This window comes from Mercenaria mercenaria, chromosome 16 (assembly GCF_021730395.1).
Source record: "Mercenaria mercenaria strain notata chromosome 16, MADL_Memer_1, whole genome shotgun sequence".
NCBI classification, from domain to species: domain Eukaryota; kingdom Metazoa; phylum Mollusca; class Bivalvia; order Venerida; family Veneridae; genus Mercenaria; species Mercenaria mercenaria.
Window position 1 is genome coordinate 13,625,525 of NC_069376.1, and position 21,735 is coordinate 13,647,259.

At 35.8% G+C, this 21,735-nt stretch overlaps 1 protein-coding gene across 7 annotated transcripts in view; it reads left to right on the forward strand.

The window, feature by feature from the left end:
* Window positions 1-21,735, forward strand: part of LOC123540438 (rho GTPase-activating protein 18-like) — a 104,685-nt gene that overhangs the window by 74,089 nt on the left and 8,861 nt on the right. For all 7 annotated transcript variants that reach the window (XM_053526127.1, XM_053526126.1, XM_053526125.1 and 4 more), the window contains 9 exons: window positions 267-429; window positions 4,240-4,331; window positions 4,970-5,047; window positions 5,406-5,568; window positions 7,372-7,454; window positions 10,054-10,278; window positions 13,324-13,398; window positions 14,516-14,584; window positions 19,592-19,737. In XM_053526127.1, the coding sequence (XP_053382102.1) occupies window positions 267-429; window positions 4,240-4,331; window positions 4,970-5,047; window positions 5,406-5,568; window positions 7,372-7,454; window positions 10,054-10,278; window positions 13,324-13,398; window positions 14,516-14,584; window positions 19,592-19,737 (1,094 nt within the window). The remainder of the gene's footprint in view (window positions 1-266; window positions 430-4,239; window positions 4,332-4,969; window positions 5,048-5,405; window positions 5,569-7,371; window positions 7,455-10,053; window positions 10,279-13,323; window positions 13,399-14,515; window positions 14,585-19,591; window positions 19,738-21,735) is intronic.

Genomic DNA, 21,735 nt, shown 5'->3' on the forward strand with positions numbered 1-21,735 from the left:
TTTATTGGAAAATCAACTCAACCTTATAACTGCATCAGTAGATGAGAAATGAAATTTAACCTCTTGGACCGTAATGCAAGTACATCAAAACTAAGATATAAATAAATTCTTGAAAATGGCGAGTTTTTGAAGATGTTGAACTGTTGAAAATTATCCCTCCTTTTTGCAGTCTTTGACAATGGCTTTACAGAATACTAAGTTTTATATGCAGCTCAACTGTCACGTACTAGAAGCATATATGAATTTCATGCTACTTTTCTTTTCAGAATTTTTCTCTAGTACCAGACAAGTTAGGTTTGACGTGTGTAGATGACATCAATGAGACTGATGCTGCATACGTAAAAAATTTAGCTCTACTGGAATTAACGTCCATGTTTGATACACACAATATAAACTACAGTCGTAGACGCACAAAGAAAAGGCATAAAGGTACATCTTGTATATTGGTATTAAAGATATATCAAACATAAATTCATACATGAAATAGGAACAATTATTTTATACTATCTATAAAAGCATGTTAATCTGTTTGTGTGGATAATCAGGTTTTTTCCCTTTAACAACTAATTACATTTAATTATGAAAGTAGCAGTAATACCACAGTTAGTTTATATTGAGTTTAGTGGAATTAATTTATCGGTCTTCTTGAAGTTAGTATCTTAAAATAACTTAGCTAAGTGAAAGATGCATGTTTGAGCTCACCTGTCAGGTAGTGACAGGGTGAGCTTTTGTGATCACCCTTCGCCTGTCTGTTCACAATTTCTTTGTGAACATGATAGAGACCACATTTTGTATATGATTTTAATCAAACATGCACAGAACTTGTATGGGCTTAATATCTCAGTTCCTTTCAAACACTGGCCAGATCCCATCATGGGTTCCAGTTATGGCCCATTAAAGGGCCAAAATTTGCCATTTTTTGCTTGTGACCATGATAGAGACCACATTTTGCAATCAACTTTAATAAAACTTGCACACAACTTGTATTGACAATATCTCAGTTCCTGTTGAAAACAGGCCAGATCCCATCACCAATTTCAGAGTTTTGACCCCTTTAAGGACTAAAATTTGCTATTTACACGATAGAGACAAGATTTTTCAATCAACTTCAGTCAAACTTGCACACAACTTGTACTGGCATAATATCTCGGTTCCTTTTGAAGTCTGGCCAGATCTCATCATGGGTCCCAGAGATATGGCCCCTTAAAGGTCCAACATCTGCTATTTTGGCTTTTGCAGCCATATAGAGACTTCATGGTTTGATTTGATACAAACTTGAAAAATATCTTCAACAACAATAACTCTTGGATTCCATGAAGAATCTGTCAGATCCAATCTGGGTTCTGGAGTTATTTTATATATGATTACCTCCTCTGATTTTAATCAGAATAGATCAGTAAGTACTTACAGGACTCATTTGAAATTTCATTATTGTCATTAGTTCAACCCAGGCAATCAGGGTAGAAAACTATGGACTGATTTATATCAAACTACCTCAAACTACCTCCCTTTATTTCAAATTAAAATGTGGTAACTAATTATGATATTGATCTGAAATTTCATTTATGCCATCAGATGAACTTAGACAATCATTGAAGATACAAATTGACTGAATTTATGACAAATTACCTCCCTTTGTTTTTTTTATGCAAATGAATATACCCAGCAGCTTCTAATGAGATTGGTTTGAAATGTTTTTTATGTCTTTCATGGTAAGAAATTTCTGCTTCTACTTACTTTTTAGTTCACCTGTCACAAAGTGACAAGGTGAGCTTTTGTAATCGCGCGGCATCCGTCGTCCGTGCATGCTTGCGTGCATAAAATTTTGCTTGTGACCACTCTAGAGGTCATATTGGTCAGAATGTTCACATTGATGATAAAAAGTTCAAAACTGGGTCACATGCCATTAAACACAGGCCATTAGGTCAAATAATAGAAAAACATTGTGATCTCTCTATAGGCCATATATTTCATGAGATCTGTATGAAAGTTGGTCAGAATGTTCATCTTGATGATATCTAGGTCAAGATCGAAACTGGGTCAACTGTGGTAAAAAACTAGGTCTGTTGGTCTAAAAATAGAATAACCTTTTGACCTATCTAGAGGCCATATTTTTCAATGGATCTTCATGAAAATTGGTGAGAATGTTCACCTTGATGATATCTAGGTCAACTTCAAAACTGGGTCACGTGCCCTTAAAAACTAGGTCAGTAGGTCTAAAAAAAGAGAAACCTTGTGACCTCTTTAGAGGCCATATTTTTCATTGGATCTGTATAAAATTTAGTCTGAATGTTCATCTTGATGATATCTAGGTTAAGTTTGAAACTGGGTCATGTGTGGTCAAAAACTAGGCCAGTAGGTCTAAAGCTAGAAAAACCTTGTGACATCTTTAGAGGCCATATTTTTCATAAGATCTTCATGAAAATTGGTGAGAATGTTCACCTTGATGATATCTAGATCAAATTCAAAACTTGGTCAAATGCCTTCAAAAACTAGGTCATTAGGTCAAATAATAGAAAAACCTTGTGACCTCTTTAGAGGCCATATTTTTCAATGGATTTTCATGAAAATTGTTCAGACTTTTATCTTGATGATATCTAGGTCAAGTTCAAAACTGGCTCACGTGAGCTCAAAAATTAGGTCACTATGTCAAATAGTAGAAAAAATGATGTCATACTCAGTTCAAAACTGGGTCAGGTGGGGACAGGTGAGCGATTCAGGACCATCATGGTCCTCTTGTCTAATATATTGTTGTAAAAACTTGTTCTCTGTATCTTCTACATGCATATTATACCAGTGCATGATTACCTCCCCTGATTTTAATAAAATTAGATTTATCTCAGTAATTGTTTAGGTAGCACGGTACACTTAGATGCGAAAATTTTGGGCACGAACGATCTTACATGTAGCGACTTGCAATATTGCACTTCCCTTATGAGCAGAATCAAGGTGGCCATTTTATAAATTGCGTGCATATTTTCTGCTTTTAATTAATGGCAAGATCAGGATTCTCATACAAAAATAAAGAAAGTTATTAAAACGAAAGCTTTACACCATCCATGAAAAATAGCATGCCAAAATCATCAATTTTGCCCTTTTTGAACAGCCTGCAATGATCCCGCTGCAATCACAATGCCCAATTTTATTGCATTTCTCAATTTAATAGTCCTTACTGAACGTCAGGATATAAATGGAATGGGGGCCCATCCACCTTGTTTTTTCACAAAATAGCGAAAATGTTCCTGAGAATCAACAAGCACAGAACCCTTCTGTGATTTGAATTTTTCCACGAAAAGGTGTCTCATTGATCATACAAAGCTACCAGCAGTTAGTTTTCCAACTGACATCAGAATTTTACTTGTATCAGCTGTATAAATTTTCTAAAGAATTAATAATCATTATCTCTCACCTTAATTTACATACCTCCAAAATCATTCTGTTTATAACAAATATTGACAGGGGTCAAAATTCGAAGTGTACCCTGCTTCCTTATAGGACTCATTTTATATTTTGTTATTCTCAAAAGTTGGACTGAGATAATCATGGTAGATACATGTAACTATGGGACCTGCCCACTTAGCTCAGTAGGTAGAGCATTGGTCTACGGATCGTGGGGTCGTGAGTTCGATCCTCGGGTGGGGCGTATGTTCTTCGTGACTATTTGATAAACGACATTGTGTCTGAAATCATTAGTCCACCTCCGATGATTCATGTGGGGAAGTTGGCAGTTAGTTGCGGAGAACAGGTTTGTACTGGTACAGAATCCAGGAACACTGGTAAGGTTAACTGCCCGCCGTTACTTGACTGAATACTGTTGAAAAACGGCGTTAAACCCAAAACAAACGAAACGAAAAACGTAACTGTGGACTAATTTTATGTCAGATTACCTCCCTTTGTTTCAAATTAAAATGGTTGTATCTCGGTAACTAATGAAGATACTGATTTGAAATGTCATTTATGCCATCAGATATTTAAAGTGTATGCCTATGTGATCTATGTCAAAACTTGATCTTATCATTGAGAGCAATGGTACTCAGGTGAGCGATATAGGGCCATCATGGCCCTCTTGTTTATAAAGTAATAAAAGTATTTTTTCGCCATTTAGTTGTCAAAATCAAGAAATAAATACTGAACTGAAAATTGTCTTTAAATATTTTTCCTCACCTTGGCTGGAAGTACAGCATACTTTAATTAAACTGTCAGATATTGTTTGTAAGTGTTATTTATTTTCTGTTGCAGAACATGGTATATTTGGTGTCCCATTAGTAACCTTGTTAGAACAAGACCAAAAATTAAAACCAAATGCCAGAATACCACTTGTGTTTCAAGAAGTAAGTATACAATACAAGTCATGACAGTATAGTCTTGATATCATAATTTTACTGCATAAGAAAAAGGTGTTGGCTAATTTGAAAGCCTTTGGAAAGTCTTACACCCTAATAATTAAGTGGAGCCTTTTCTTGTTACATAAACAGTGGACTACAAAGATCTGGGATTACATTATGTCTTCTTTCTTACTCTGTGCTCCAAATATCTAAACTGACAATCATGCTACTGAATGAACTGTCAGTAACCGTGACAACTATACACTCAAAAAACAAGATTTACAGCAAAATCTGAGTAACTGAATTCTCAAGTATTCAAATTGACCTGACACAACTTTCATCAGTATTTGTTAAAATAGACTCAATGTGTGAGTTCATCCATACAGTCTTGTATATCCAAAAATGCATATTTCTGTATTTCAGATAGTGTCATATTTCTGTATTTAAGAAAATGCCATTTTTCTGTATTTCATAGATAGTGTCATATTTCAGATATGTCATATTTCTGTATTTAAGAAAGTGCCATGTTCTGTATTTCATAGATAGTGTCATATTTCTGTGTTTCATAGATAGTGTCATATTTCTGTATTTCAGATAGTGTCATATTTCTGTGTTTCAGATAATGTCAGATTTCTGTATTTCAGATAGTGTCATATTTAGTCAAGTTTTGTTTGGATACAGAGGGTATACTGAGAGTTCCTGGCTCTACTAGTCGTATAAAGGTAAGGTATTTGTGCATATAGGTAAGGTACATTTGGTTAAAAGCAAGGTATTTGTGTATAAATGTAAGGTATTTGTTGTTAAAAGCAAGGTATTTGTGGTTAAAAGCAAGGTATTTGTTGTTAAAAGCAAGGTATTTGTGGTTAAAAGCAAGGTATTTGTGTATAAATGTAAGGTATTTGTGTATAAATGTACAGATAGGTACGGCAGATCAGTATACCTTTGCTAATCCAGCCTGTGATGTATTATATCACCTCGTGAATGTCACATTTTGTTACTGTCAAAAATGTACTATGTAATTAAAGTTATCAATTCTTTATCAACTCTAGGATTTATATGAGAAATGGATTTCTGTTACAGCAACTGAGGCAGGAGTTTGAAGAGCGATTTTATCAGGGCACATTTATCTGGGCAGATGATCTCACACCTAATGATGTGGCAGCGTTGTTAAAACAGTTTCTGAGGGATCTTCCTGTTCCACTTCTTACTGACGATTATATTGAAGCATTTGCTCAAGTTGAAAGTAAGTCACTCTGTTGCTCAAGTTGAAAGTAAGTCACTCCGTTGCTCAAGTTGAAAGTAAGTCACTCTGTTGCGCAAGTTGAAAGTAAGTCACTCGGTTAGATTTTTCCGAGTCGCAGAGTTAAATGCCAGCTGACTTTGTTTCACTTCCCTATCAGTGCTGCTGACAGGATAAGGTGGGTTTTTTTCCTGGCCTTTTTCAATGAAAATTGTTTTTCTTTTGTCTGTCCATACATCCATTATGCTTCATGTCTTGTCATTAACTCTGCCATCCATGAAGGGATTTTGAAAGAACTTGGCACAAGGGGCCTCCGTGGCCGAGTGGTTAAGGTCGTTGACTTCAAATCACTTGCCCCTCATCGATGTGTGTTGGAGCCTCACTCAGGGCGTTGAATTCTTCATGTGAGGAAGCCATCCAACTGGCTTACGGAAGGTTGGTGGTTCTACCCAGGTGCCTGCCCGTGATGAAATAATGCTCGGAGGGGCACATGGGGTCTTCCTCCACCATTAAAGCTGGAAAGTCGCCATATGACCTATCATGTGTCGGTGCGACGTTAAATCCAAAAAAAAAAAGAACTTTGCACAATTGTTCCCCATGGTAAGATGACATGTCATGTGCAACACCCTGGCTCCTAGCTGGTAAACATGGTCTGTTTCTTATCCTGTTCATGACTACCATTCATGAATGGATTTTAAAATTTCCAGACTTCAAGGTCAAAGATAATATGTACCGTATAGCGGGTTATTTCTGCGGTCAAATTATTCTGCGTTTTGGCCTCAAAACTTGCTGAATAAATTTTTGCTTGTTTTATTTCTGCGTTTTCACATAAAAGGAAGAGAAAATTCTGCGTTTCCGATGCTAAGAAGGAGGTAATTCCACGCATAATGCATCGTCGTGAGAATGACTAGCGCATGAAAAACAATAAACTAAATTAGTTCAGCAGAGTATATTCCAATGCTAGCGCGGTCAGATGGTGTGTATGATGCATATTTGTCCCAAGATTTAAGGGTCCTTGCAGTTCCAGAAGTTCCTGGGGTGGACAGAGAAGTGATTACATTCTGTAATTTATCATTTACTTCCTGAAGCACACTATTGCCAATCAAATCCTTTTACCAAACTATCATTTTCAGTATTCATCGTTAGATACTCATTCTACCGGTTTTAAGGCCTGAATAAAACCTTACAAAATACAACTGCAAACTACGGTATATCCGATATAAAGGTCATATAAAGATTACTAAAGTATATAAGGTAATATCTTCACATGGCACTATTAAGAACAATTTATGTGAAATTCACTCAGTTTATTTTATTCACGTTTTCTGTTAATTAACAGTTAGCACATTGATTGACCATAACACTCAATTATACCATTATCTGTAATTGATAGATTTTTCAATAATTAGGTATTGTGAACTTCGGATTATATCTGGTAACAAAGCATGAACAAATGGTGAGAAAAATGCAGATTGTTTTGCGGTTTAAATGTTTGCTCTGTAAATATTCTGCTGGAAATATTTTTGCGATTATACTGAAAGACCGCAGAACCGCAGAAATATCTCAACCGTAGCAATAACCCACTATACGGTATTCAGTAACTCGTTTCCCTGAAGATTTTCAGTTTTGCTTGTTTAAATAACAATCTTTTATGCCAGAAGATTAAAGGATTTAAGAGATTTAGATTTAGATTAACAGAGCTTTATGATATGTAAAGTACTTATTGAGATACCGATCAACCTGTACTCGAGCTATTTCATATCATTATTTCTATACATTCTTACAGTTGTTTTTGTTGTTTTCCAGACTTGCCGGACAAGAAACAACAACTACATGCTTTGAATCTCCTTATACTTCTTCTACCTACTGTACATAGAGATACACTTAGTGTAAGTACTGATCTACCCACTGTACATAGAGATACACTTAGTGTAAGTACTGATCTACCTACTGTAGATACACTTAGTATAAGTACTGATCTACCTTCTGTAGATGCACTTAGTGTAAGTACTGATCTACCTACCGTAGATGCACTTAGTGTAAGTACTGATCTACCTACTGTAGATGCACTTAGTGTAAGTACTGATCTTCCTACTGTAGATGCACTTAGTGTAAGTACTGATTTACCCACTGTACATAGAGATACACTTAGTGTAAGTACTGATCTACCTACTGTAGATACACTTAGTATAAGTACTGATCTACCTACTGTAGATGCACTTAGTGTAAGTACTGATCTACCTACCGTAGATGCACTTAGTGTAAGTACTGATCTACCTACTTGTGATGCACTTAGTGTAAGTACTGATCTTCCTACTTTAGATGCACTTAGTGTAAGTACTGATCTTCCTACTGTAGATCTTAGTGTAAGTACTGATCTACCTACTGTCGATGCACTTAGTGTAAGTACTGATCTACCTACTGTAGATGCACTTAGTGTAAGTACTGATCTACCTACTTAGTATAAGTACTGATCTACCTACTGTAGATGCACTCAGTGTAAGTACTGATCTACCTACTGTAGATACACTTAGTGTAAGTACTGATCTACCTACTGTAGATACACTCAGTTTAAGAAGTGTAAGTACTGATCTACCTACTGTAGATGCACTCAGTGTAAGTACTGATCTACCTACTGTAGATACACTTAGTGTAAGTACTGATCTACCTACTGCAGATACACTCAGTGTAAGAAGTGTAAGTACTGATCTACCTACTGTAGATACACTCAGTGTAAGAAGTGTAAGTACTGATCTACCTACTGTAGATACACTTAGTGTAAGTACTGATCTACCTACTGTAGATACACTTAGCATAAGTACTGATCTACCCACTGTACATAGAGATGCACTGAGCGTATAAGTACTGATCTACCCACTGTACATAGAGATGCACTGAGCGTATAAGTACTGATCTACCCACTGTACATAGAGATGCACTGAGCGTAAGTACTGATCTACCCACTGTACATAGAGATGCACTTAGCATAAGTACTGATCTACCCACTGTACATAGAGATGCACTTAGCGTAAGTACTGATCTACCCACTGTACATAGAGATGCACTTAGCGTAAGTACTGATCTACCCACTGTACATAGAGATGCACTTAGCGTAAGTACTGATCTACCCACTGTACATAGAGATGCACTTAGCGTAAGTACTGATCTACCCACTGTACACAGAGATGCACTTAGCGTAAGTACTGATCTACCCACTGTACATAGAGATGCACTTAGCGTAAGTACTGATCTACCCACTGTACATAGAGATGCACTTAGCGTAAGTACTGATCTACCCACTGTACATAGAGATGCACTTAGCGTAAGTACTGATCTACCCACTGTACATAGAGATGCACTTAGCGTAAGTACTGATCTACCCACTGTACACAGAGATGCACTTAGCTTAAGTACTGATCTACCCACTGTACACAGAGATGCACTTAGCTTAAGTACTGATCTACCCACTGTACACAGAGATGCACTTAGCGTAAGTACTGATCTACCCACTGTACACAGAGATGCACTTAGCGTAAGTACTGATCTACCCACTGTACATAGAGATGCACTTAGCGTAAGTACTGATCTACCCACTGTACATAGAGATGCACTTAGCGTAACTACTGATCTACCCACTGTACATAGAGGTGCACTTAGCTTAAGTACTGATCTACCCACTGTACACAGAGATGCACTTAGCGTAAGTACTGATCTACCCACTGTACATAGAGATACACTTAGTGTAAGTTCATATCTGATTTTTGCTACTTTAGATAATGTAATAGTGTTAGGTTTGCAGTCAGTCTATAACTGTGTCTTGCATCAATAAATCCACAAATACTGACCAGAAGTTGAAGGCCAAAGTCGGTCTTCATTTCTTTTTTATGTATTGAAAAATGAGCTATGTAAGATGAGGATTTGATGCACAGAGACCCAGATTGTATTGTTTTTATTCAGTAAAACTTTCGGGTATAGTTAATTACACATAGCTGCAAAAGTCTGTCTGGAGCAGATACAGTGGTTCTGTGGTTAGACTGTCTGACTTTGAAACCATGGGTCGTATGTTTGATCCCATCTATGTGTAACACCTAGCATGTTAAAGAACCAGGGAAACTTCAAGATTTGAGCATTTTCTGTATCTCCCACTAAAATTACTTACAGTCTTCAGGAGGAGTTATAGTATATTGGTTGCCAATGGTGACTATAGATAAGCTCACATACACATACACACAATGTAAACCCTGTTAAAAACTGATAATGTAAACATTTTATTCCCTTTTAGTGGACTTTGTCTAATTGTAGTCATAGAGACTGAGAATGGTTTTGCTTTTTTTGTTAGAGAGTTAACATACCTTTCCTAAAGTGTATAGGTTTATATAATAAGAAAGATACAAACTGCACATAATATTTCATTAAGCATTATTATAATAGTTTTTATGCCACCTTAAATATTTGAAAATTATCAATGATATATAATATTTGTTTCAGGTTTTACTAGAATTGTTGGAGAAGGTGATAGAACTGAAAGATATCAATAAGATGAGCCTTAACAATGTCGCTATGATAATGGCCCCTAATTTATTCATGGCCCCTAAAGTACGTGGCTCTAATGCGGCCAAGAATAAGGTGGTATGGGATGTTGAAATCAAAATGGCAGCAAATACCTCTAATATCATGAAAATGTTGATACGCTACAGGAATATATTGTGGACAGTAAGTAAATACTGTATATACCTTTCTATATAAGAGGGTCTTTAAGATGGATTTCTGTAATTATGTTAAAATTGTCAACAATTGACAGACATTTTTGTACCCCCCGACAACAAAGTTGTAAGTGGGGGGTATACTGGTTTTAGGTTGTCTGTCTGTCCGTCTCTCCGTAGACGCAATCTTGTATGCACCATCTCTCCTTATTCCCTTGACAGAATTTAATGAAACTTCACACAAGTGATCAGTACCAACAGCAGTTGTGCATGGGTCATGTTAGGTTCTTTTAGAAAAAAAATTTGCAGAGTTATGGGACTTTGTTTTTTTGTTACTATACTATATACATAGACACAATCTTGTGCGCACCATCTCTCCTCATCCCCTTGACACAATTTAATGAAACTTCACACAAGTGATCAGTACCAACAGTAGTTGTGCATGGGGCATGTTAGGTTCTTTTAGAAAAAAAATTTGCAGAGTTATGGGACTGTTTTTTTGTTACTATACTATATACATAGACACAATCTTGTGCGCACCATCTCTCCTCATCCCCTTGACACAATTTAATGAAACTTCACACAAGAGATCAGTAACAACAGTAGTTGTGCACTGGGCATGTTAGGTTCTTTCAGAAAAAAAATTTGCAGAGTTATGGGACTTTGTTTTTTTGTTACTATACTATATACATAGACACAATCTTGTGCGCACCATCTCTCCTCATCCCCTTGACACAATTTAATGAAACTTCACACAAGTGATCAGTAACAACAGTAGTTATGCATGGGGCATGTTAGGTTCTTTCAGCGACAAAAATTGCAGAGTTATGGGACTTTGTTTCTTGTTAACATACTATGTACATACAGTCTGCATATGCAATCTTGTGCGTGCCTAATCTACCAAACCCTTACAAACAATTTAATGAAACTTCACACAAGTGATCAGTACCAACCCTAGTTGTGCATGGTGCATGTTACATTCTTTCAGATAAATATTCTGCATAGTTATGGGACTTTGTTTTTTGTTACTATACTGTATACATACAGTCTATATACATACAGTCCACATAATTATGCAATCTTGTGTGCGTCAAATTGCAATGTACTGTGTCAGTGCATGTGGGGGGTACATTCATCACCTTTAGTGATAGCTCTAGTTACATATACTTTAAGACAATGACAAATTGCCTTGAATATTATGCAAGGTAACACATTGTGGTATAGGTGAGGTAAATGGCTTTTAACTCATTAGGTCACATTTTAGACTGAAAGTTATAAAATTAGATTTACACAATGCTGACTGAGACGATGGTGAAAATTTTGGATATTGTACTTGCCAATATCTTCATAAATTATTTTGTCTATAAGTTAAATTTATAAGATGATACATTGAAAGGTCAAAAAGGCACCCAGCAAAATAATGTTGAGCTAGTTTTATCTAAACTAAATTACTGTATTGAAAAACTATCAAGAGTGCTTGGATTATTCTGATCGTTTATCTGGATATAGTGGAAACATAAAAATCTTCTTGTCTGAGACTGCAGGTCTGATTTTAGAATAATTCCACACAAACAATTCTTGGTTGAGGTTCTGCAATTGAAGAGAGTTCAAATATTTTTGACTCATTGAAAGACATAGCTGCCGGAGGGTGTGGTCACTTCTCTTTGTATCTGTATATTGGAAACTTAAAAAAAATCTTTTTGTCAGAAACTGCTGAACCAAATTTAAAATAATTTCCAAGAAATGCTCCTATAAATGGGTGACTCGGTATCAAGATTATATCTATTTTGATTTGTCAAAAAACATGATCACTCGTGGGCATGGTAATTTTTTCCTATAATAGACTTAATTATAGTGGGAAATATAAAATCTATTGAGGGTGTCAGAGATCAGTCTATAAATCAAGGTTACTTTTAACAATTTTAGTAGAGGATTGGTGAGTCATTTAAACATTGCTGAAAGATTATATCAGAATCTGACAAACAGTTTAGGAGGAGATTTTTACAGATTTAAATTTCTGTTTACCGGTATATCTTTCAGTGTACCTATTGTACACAGAGATTATGCTGAGTGAAAGTTACTGCAAATACATTAGTCCAAAAACAGATTTTCAATTTTCCCTAAGAAAATCTAAACCTCTAATTCTGAAGGCCAGTTTGCAAATTGATTTTGAAAAATTGTTTCTAAGCTGAGAAATTCTGGTGGGCAAAACACAGTATTCTAGTACTTCTTGTTTTAGTTTAGTAATAAATTTGATAATAGTTATTACATACTTTGTCTATGGAATAATATGAAGATAAGAAAAGTTGTATTACATTTGCCCAATATTTGCATTGATGATTTACATTTAGATGAAATTCTTTAGCAAGTTGTAAAGTTTTTATTACCTTTCCTTTTCCTATCTTAGTTATGTACTAAAGACAGACGGTAAATAAATGAATTCCAAAGTTGTACACTGTTCAAAACTCTAATTATTTTTTTTTTTTTTTCAAAGGTAAATCTTTTCAGAGTATACAAAAAATGAAAATGTCATAAAATGATACTTAAATGAGATGGACCCGTAGATGCCCAGTAACGTTTAGTTTTAACCCCATGTGGGACGATCTGTGTATGAAAAGAATTGGAACCGCTGCCTTACCCTTGTATGATCATAAGAGGCGACTAATAGGGTCTTGACACTTGGTTTTGCAGCAACTCTGTGATTCCAGCAGCTATGCAAATTTTTATTCCATACCTCATGTTTTTATTTCGATGTAAATGAGACGTGGAACCAAAACTTGTAGTCCTGTTTGGTGCCATATAACCTATACTGTGTTGGTGCGCCGTAAAACCCAAATAAATAAATAAATTAACATTTTTTCATCTGTAAAAAAAAAACCAAGTCACATTTCTGTCTTATTTGCTCTAGGACCTTAAGTTTTAATGTCATTAAGGTGCCCATAATAACATTTGATATTTCTGTTTACGGTGACCTCTTACCTTGAGTTTTCACATTATTTTATATTTTGTTTCAGGTATCCATGTACCTAAATGGCATTTAATATTTCTGTTCTAGGTACCAACATACCTTATGTCCTTAGTGAGAAGACAGTATGAGCTGGAGACAATTCGTAAAAACAAAGATAAAAGTGTAAGTAAGTTCAAAGTTCAGGAGTTGACATGTAGAACACACGCTGCCACTGTTTTGATGACGTCAGCGTATATACTCGGGGAGAACGTTCGTTAGATGATGTCTCAGTTGTTCCGTCTGGTGAACAGAATTACTGGGATTCTGATTTTTGCAACAAAATGTGTGCATTTTATGAAATAACCTTGTTTACAAATGGAAAGGAAATGTAATGTAAATGTAAGAAGTTCTTGTGAAATGAATGACAAAATAGGATCAGTAAATTTAATGGCTAGCAATATTGTCTGAAAAAAATATTTCTTAATTAAAATATAATCTTGATCAAGTTGGCCAAAACATTGTTACTGTAGATGTTAGATTTTCTAGATGATTTACATGGAAGATATATATGTATTTGCCTGTATAAGATATAGGTCAACTTTGTAACTTGGGTCACCGTCGTCTAAATCTAGGTCACGTGTTTATGCTAATTAACCTAATTTACACTTCAGAGGTCACATTTTCTACCTTATTTTCATAAAATCTTTTAAAAATGTAAGATTTAGGTGAAGTGAGTGTTCAGGGCCTTCATAGCCCAGTTGTTATGAAATCATAACTGTGCAGTCAGTATACTGTAAAAGCAAAATAGTTCGGAGTAATTTCAGTTTCAATTTTGATTTAGGCTTAAAAAAAATTGTTTGTTTCCGGTATCCCGACCTACCCTAAATTTTTGGCCCGACCCTAAATGTTTTTATGGCCTTGGAGAATATTTTAACAAAAAGATGCAAAACTGCACCTTTTATGCTTTAAACATGGCCAGTGATGTTAGAAATCAACTTACTGATGCTCTAAAGGCATAACCCCCTTATTTGTATTTTTTTTTGACAAAAAAATAATTTCCGAAAAAGTCTCCCTTAATAAAAAAAATCGGAAAAAAAAAAAAAATATTTCCGACCTACCTACCTTAATTTTTTGGAGCATGTTACCGGAAACAAAGAATTTTTTTTAGGCCTTAACAGAGTATTGTTAATAAACTTCTATATAAACTGTGAGCTTCCAGGAAAGGTATTTTGCAGTATAATTCTGAATCAGTATACAACTGAAAAAAGATAATATATTAAACAGTTATTTTCATTTTCAGAAAATGAAAGGATTGTTGTCAAAAAAAGACAAAACTGAAGTTTACAAGAAACCTGCATTAAAACATGAGGTAAGGCTCACAGGATAAATGTGTGAATCTCTGAATTTGTTTATAATAATTTATTTTGATCAACCTTGACTTGGCAGAAGTTATTAGACATTTTTGTCTATTTTAAACAGTGCAGTCATTACCAACTTTTAGTAACATTTCTTAACCGATAAAGCGGGACGACTCTACCTATCATAAAAATCAATAAAACCAATAACTATCCAATATCAGCACTACCGGATGCATTAGTCAATTTCTGACAAATTATTGTTGTTGTAGTTACACCAAATGGGGTGGGGGGGGAGGGGAGCGATAATTAACAGTTTTGGTCATTATCTGATGCATTTACAAGTGGGCGGTTTGCTAAACGATACGCTTTAATAATATCAACATTAAAAAACAAAAAATTCAGCAATAGCTCTATTTTAGAATAGCAGACTTAACTAAGTAATAACTTAAGTTTTTTCGTGAAATTTGGGCCAGGATCTTTACTCTGACAATATTTACGTAACAACTCTATTAACGATTTATGGTATGATTTAAATTCATAGATGGACAAGTTCATTGCGGTAATTTATTATTGTGAATTCTAAATTTGTACTGATTCTTCCTACTGTCATACGATTCATGAAATAAGGGTAAAAATCGTAAAAACAAAATTCTGGAAAGAAAGGGAAAATACTATATAAAGACAGAAGGAAGTGAAATATATATACGCAAAAACCATAAAACCATAAAAATACCTATAACTTGTAGTTAGTGGGGTAACATATTTTTTATGACCCAGCTTGAAACAACACTGACCGGATATTGTTTACCCCTAGGCAATATTGTAATACACAGTAAAACTCAAAAGGTAATTTTAAAACATTTGTTACAATTAAATTATTTTATGACCACCTCGGTAGCCTAGAGGTAGAGCGCCCGCTTCAAGTGCGGGACGTCATGGGTTCGATCCCCGGCCACGTCATACCAAAGACGTAAAAAATGATGGTACTATTAGCTTCCGCGCTTGGCGCTCAGCATTAAGGGGATAGTGCTAGGACTGGTCAGCACGGTGTCAGTATAATGTAACTGGGTGGGGTATCATGTCACGTGTCTTCGGCGTGATATTCCAGTGAGGCAGCACTAAAAAGTTGGGCATTGTGCTCACAATATGACTCAAAAATTGTTGAGAAAGACTTTAAACCCGAACACACACACGCACACACACACACAAAACAATTTTTATGCTTAATGTGACTGTGGGCAATCTTGGGACTAAAACAGATAATAGATGATACAATTTTTTTAACGAATGGTTTAAAATATACCAAAAAACATGCATTAATTTAAGAATACAGAATAAAATATGCAAAGGAGGTTCGTAAAAAAACAACAGAATTATCAGTTCATCAAGACCATCTTTCAAATTAAAGTTTGGTCATATTATGATTAATAGAAAATGATTTTTTGTTTGTTTTAAAATTATTTTAAAAAATCCCATATGAAGAAAAAAGGATGACCGCATCGGATATTGGACCAGGACGGCCGTGGCAATAAAAAAGTCTCCAGATCCTTCGACAAAAAATATTATAATTTTAGATATCTGGAAATTAATCATCGCTATATTTCTTAAGAATGCTTTGAAACTCAATTACTGACAGACTATATTTTACAGAAACACATGAGAATTAGTTGTTTTAAGTATTTTTTTTTGCGATGAAAATTAACAGCATTTGTATATTTAATGTGAATCGCACACTAAATCCTCTATCTTGTTGTTTTAAACGACAGGGGATCTAGGTTTCAGCATTTCTGAAATCAACAATTAATTTGTTTTAATTTGTCTAATTACAATCTCAGTTTTTTTGTCAGTGTGAAATTGCCTATAATTCATAGGCTTTAAGCTATAACATTTTGTACCGACAAAGCCAGTTCACTGTACACACTTACATGCAATAAGGACCAAACAAACCATTATTAAATTTAAAACAATTACACATAACAAAAATCAAATAATTTTTCTACATTTTTAGGGGTATCGATGTTTTGATTATTTGCAGAAAATATCTCATTTTATCTGTTATATATTTTAAAAAAGTCAGGTTTTCTTACCTGTTTCGTACAGGGTCTATATGAACTCAGGTGGGTCTGTCTAAAGTTAAACAGGACAAACCAATATTAAAATATTTTTTGGAAAAAATATTTATAATATCAGGAATAAATTAAACTTTAATTTGTGGGGTATCGAATTTTTGATTTCCAAATAGAATTTTTTTCGTAATTTTTTAGTAATTTTTTCCTTCTTTGTTTATATAGGCAAATTATCGAGTTTTTAATAGATCAAACAGAACCAAGTTTTCAAATAATTCTGTATTTGCCAAATTTTCACTAAAAGGACGTCTGTGTCACAATGGTTAGTAGATTGTACTGCAGTAATTTTAGTTCATTTCTGGTCGCAGCTAATATCCCAACTGTTATCGTTGCTGATTAGTATGGTTTTCTGTAGTATCCATCAGAACTGGATAGAAGTGGAGCGTGGGGGGGGGTGTCAGGTAAATAATGATTCATATCCTGGGCTCAGCTTGAAATAATTTATTCCATCCATTGCAGGTTGGGCATGTTTGGACTTTCTTAATAAATAAGCTTGACAAGAAACCTTTGCCTTTAAATACTGGTCTTTTCAGTTGACATATCAGTTTTACAATAGTTCCCCTAGCTTGTCTGATACTATTCAGTATGTACGTTATGGCATTTTTAAATATCAAAAAATCCCTCTGCATGTTCATATGCAGTGATATTTATATTTGATTTCTTTTTCACTTCATAATCAGACTGAGAGTGTTTAGTTTCTACAGCAAATTCTTTTCTTTTTTTTGCTGTGATTGAAGTAATTTCTGATATGCACGACTCATAGGTACAGTGGTGAAGAGCACATCTTTGAAGTCATACATTAACTTATTTCCCCATACAATATGGTTTTACTGTAAAGTTCTCAGTATTTTGTGGGGATTAATTTTTAGCTCGACTATTCGAAGAATAAGTAGAGCTATCCTACTCACCACGGCGTCGGCGTCGGCGTCACACCTTGGTTAATTTTTTAGTACCAGTCCACATTTTGACAAAGTCTTTTGAGATAAGCTTTGAAACTTTCAACACTTGTTTACCATCATCATGGCCAGTTATAGGCAATAGCACTTAACTCCATCAAGGATTTTGGCTGAATTATGGCCCCTTTTGACTTAGAAATCATGGTTAAGTTTTTCGTACCAGTTCATATTTTGACAAAGTCTTTTAAGATAAAGCTTTGAAACTTTCAACACTTGTTTACCATCACCATGGCCAGTTATAGGCAAGAGTACATAACTCCATCAGGGGTTTTGGCTGAATTATGGCCCCTTTTGACTTAGAAATCTTGGTTAAGTTTTTCGTACCAGTTCATATTTAGACAAAGTCTTTTGTGATAAAGCTTTGAAACTTTCAACATTCTTTACCATCACCATGTCCAGTTATAGGCAAGAGCACATAACTCCATCAAGGATTTTGGCTGAATTATGGCCCTTTTTGACTTAGAAATCTGGGTTTAAATATTTCGTACCAGTTCATATTTTGACAAAGTCTTTTGAGATAAAGCTTTGAAACTTTCAGCACCTGTTTACCATCACCATGTCCAGTTATAGGCAAGAGTACATAACTCCATCAAAGATTTTGGCTGAATAATGGCCCCTTCTGACTTAGAAATCTTGAAATCTTGGTTAAGTTTTTCGTACCAGTTCATATTTTTTGTAAAGTGTTTGACATATGGCCTTTAAACTTTTATCACTTGTTTAGTATAATAGTCTCTATCTGTAGGAAAGAGAACATAACTCTGTCATCTATTTTGGCTGAATTATGGCCTTTTTTGGACTTTGAAATTGGTTCTGTTTTCATACAAGTCCATGTTTTGTCAAAACTGTTTGACATATGGCTTTTAAACTTTGAACACTTGTTTATCATTATGATTTCCATCTGTAGGCAAGAGTACATAACTATTTTGGCTGAATTATGGCCCTTTTTGGACTTTAAAATTGGCTCATATATTGCCATTTAGTGCAAGACTTATCGAAATCAAAGAAATACAGGAACATTGTTTGTCTAATCTATTTATTTCTTTTGTCTGAATATCCGTGGAAATATTTTGACCCTATTCTTCAATCAATTCTTTGAATAGTCGAGCGCGCTGCCATCAGACAGCTCTTGTTGTGGATGGTTGGCTGTCAGTTTGTTCTCAAAAGTTATGTTTAAATTCTTATTCCCAAACAATATTCATTGTAGCCAGAACCACAAAATTTCAAGTCCATGAAATTAAATAAATTGACAATACTCAAGACCATGCTGACAATGCCTGCTTGCTGATAGTGACTACCTACTGACAATGACTACTTGCTGATAATGACTACTTACTGACAAAGACAACTTGCTGACAATGACTACTTGATGATAGTGACTACTTGCTGACAATGACTACTTGCTGATAGTGACTAGTTACTGACAATGACTACTTGCTGATACTGATACTTACTGACAACGACTACTTGCTGATAGTGACTACTTACTGACAATGACTACTTGCTGATAGTGACTACTTACTGACAATGACTACTTGCTGATAGTGACTACTTACTGACAATTACTACTTGCTGATAGTAACTACTTACTGACAAATACTACTTGCTGTTAGTGACTGCTTACTGACAATTACTGCATGCTGATTGTGGCTACTTGCTTGAAATGAGTACTAACTGACTACTTGCTTATAGTGACTACTAACTGACAGTGACTACTTGTTGACAATGACATACTGCTGTGAAATCAGTTAATTTCATGAAATGAAACTTTGTGGTTTTTGGCCAAAACAGCTATTGCCTAGGGATATGAAGTCAATTTTATGAAAGGAAATGAATGGGAATTATATTTAATCATGCTGATTTAATTTCCAGGATAGGCACAACCATGAAGTCATGTTAGTTTCATTTAATAGGTCTGTTTTCTTTATGTCCATTTAAGGCAGACTTTCATGATGGTGTAATCAGGATACAGGCACCAAACCTGACCAAGAGTAGCACAGCTATACAGCTTGACAATAATATGACAGCAGGAGATATTGTGTCAAAGTTCAAGGTCATACAGGGGTCAGAGGCATCCAATGACATGTGAGTTTATAATGATATTATGCCCTTTGTATCATGTTGGTCTGTCATATAGTAGACAATCTGATTTCCAGTCAGTTTCTAGAGAACACAAATGATAATTGCTTGAAGCATGAAGATGACCCCTATTCACTTTCAGTAGTTCAAAGTCATGGTGATATCCAGGCTGTAAATGGTGACAGTCAAAGTCACTGTGATATTCAGGCTATAAATGGTGACGGTCAAAGTCACGGTGATATCCAGGCTGTAAATTGTGATGGTCAAAGTCACAGTGACATTCAGGCTGTAATGGTGACAGTCAAAGTCACGGTGACATCCGGGCTGTAAATGGTGATGGTCAAAGTCACGGTGTCATCCAGGCTGTAAATGGTGACGGTCAAAGTCACGGTGTCATCCAGGCTGTAAATGGTGACGGTCAAAGTCACGGTGTCATCCAGGCTGTAAATGGTGATGGTCAAAGTCACGGTGTCATCCAGTCTGTAAATGGTAATGGTCAAAGTCACGGTGTCATCCAGGCTGTAAATGGTGACAGTCAAAGTCACAGTGACATCCAGGCTGTAAATGGTGATTGTCAAAGTCACGGTGTCATCCAGGCTTTACAATGGTGATGGTCAAAGTCATGGTGTCATCCAGGCTGTAAATGGTGACAGTCAAAGTCACGGTGATATCCAGACTGTAAAGGGTGACATCCAAAGTCACGGTGACATCCGGGCTTTAAATGGTGACGGTCAAAGTCACGGTGTCATCCGGGCTGTAAATGGTGATGGTCAAAGTCACGGTGTCATCCAGGCTGTAAATGGTGATGGTCAAAGTCACGGTGTCATCCAGGCTGTAAATGGTGACGGTCAAAGTCACGGTGTCATCCAGGCTGTAAATGGTGACGGTCAAAGTCACGGTGTCATCCAGGCTGTAAATGGTGACGGTCAAAGACACGGTGACATCCAGGCTGTAAATGGTGACGGTCTAAGTCCCAATGTCATCCAGGCTGTAAATGGTGACGGCCTTTTTACTCTTGTCCGCACTCTAATTCAAAACATTTCTCATCTGATCTTCACCAAACTTGAACAAAATATGTTTGACCATGAGACCTCGGCCAAGTTCGATAACTAGCCAAATCGGTCCAGGCATTTTGGAGTTACGGCCTTTGAATTATCGAAAAATTGGCAGTTTTACTCTTGTCCGCACTCAAAGTCGAACATTTCTCATCCGATCTTCACCAAACTTGAACAAAATGTGTTTGACAATGAGACCTCGGCCAAGTTCGATAACTAGCCAAATCGGTCCAGGCATTTTGGAGTTACGACCCTTGAATTACCGAAAAATCCGCCTTTTTACTCTTGTCCGCACTCTAATTCAAAACATTTCTCATCTGATCTTCACCAAACTTGAACAAAATATGTTTGACCATGAGACCTCGGCCAAGTTCGATAACTAGCCAAATCGGTCCAGGCATTTTGGAGTTACGGCCTTTGAAATATCGAAAAATTGGCAGTTTTACTCTTGTCCGCACTCAAAGTCGAACATTTCTCATCCGATCTTCACCAAACTTGAACAAAATGTGTTTGACAATGAGACATCGGCCAAGTTCGATAACTAGCCAAATCGGTCCAGGCATTTTGGAGTTACGACCCTTGAATTACCGAAAAATCCGCCTTTTTACTCTTGTCCGCTCTCTAAATCCAACATTTCTCATCCGATGTTCACTAAACTTGAACAAAATGCATTTGGCCATAAGACCTTAGCCAAGTTCGATAACTAGTCAAATCCACCCAAGCACTTTTGATTTATGGCCCTTGAATTACTGATTAGATCCACTCATCCAGACCATATAATTGGATCCACTCGTCTAAACCATCTAAAGAAACTAGACATTTTACATAGGGGCAGTTGTGGGAGACTATTGCGCTTTTCTCAAAAGCATCTCTAGTATTCAGGCTGCAAATGATGACGTCAAAGTCACGGCGACATCCAGGCTGTAAATGGTGACAGTCTAAGTCACGG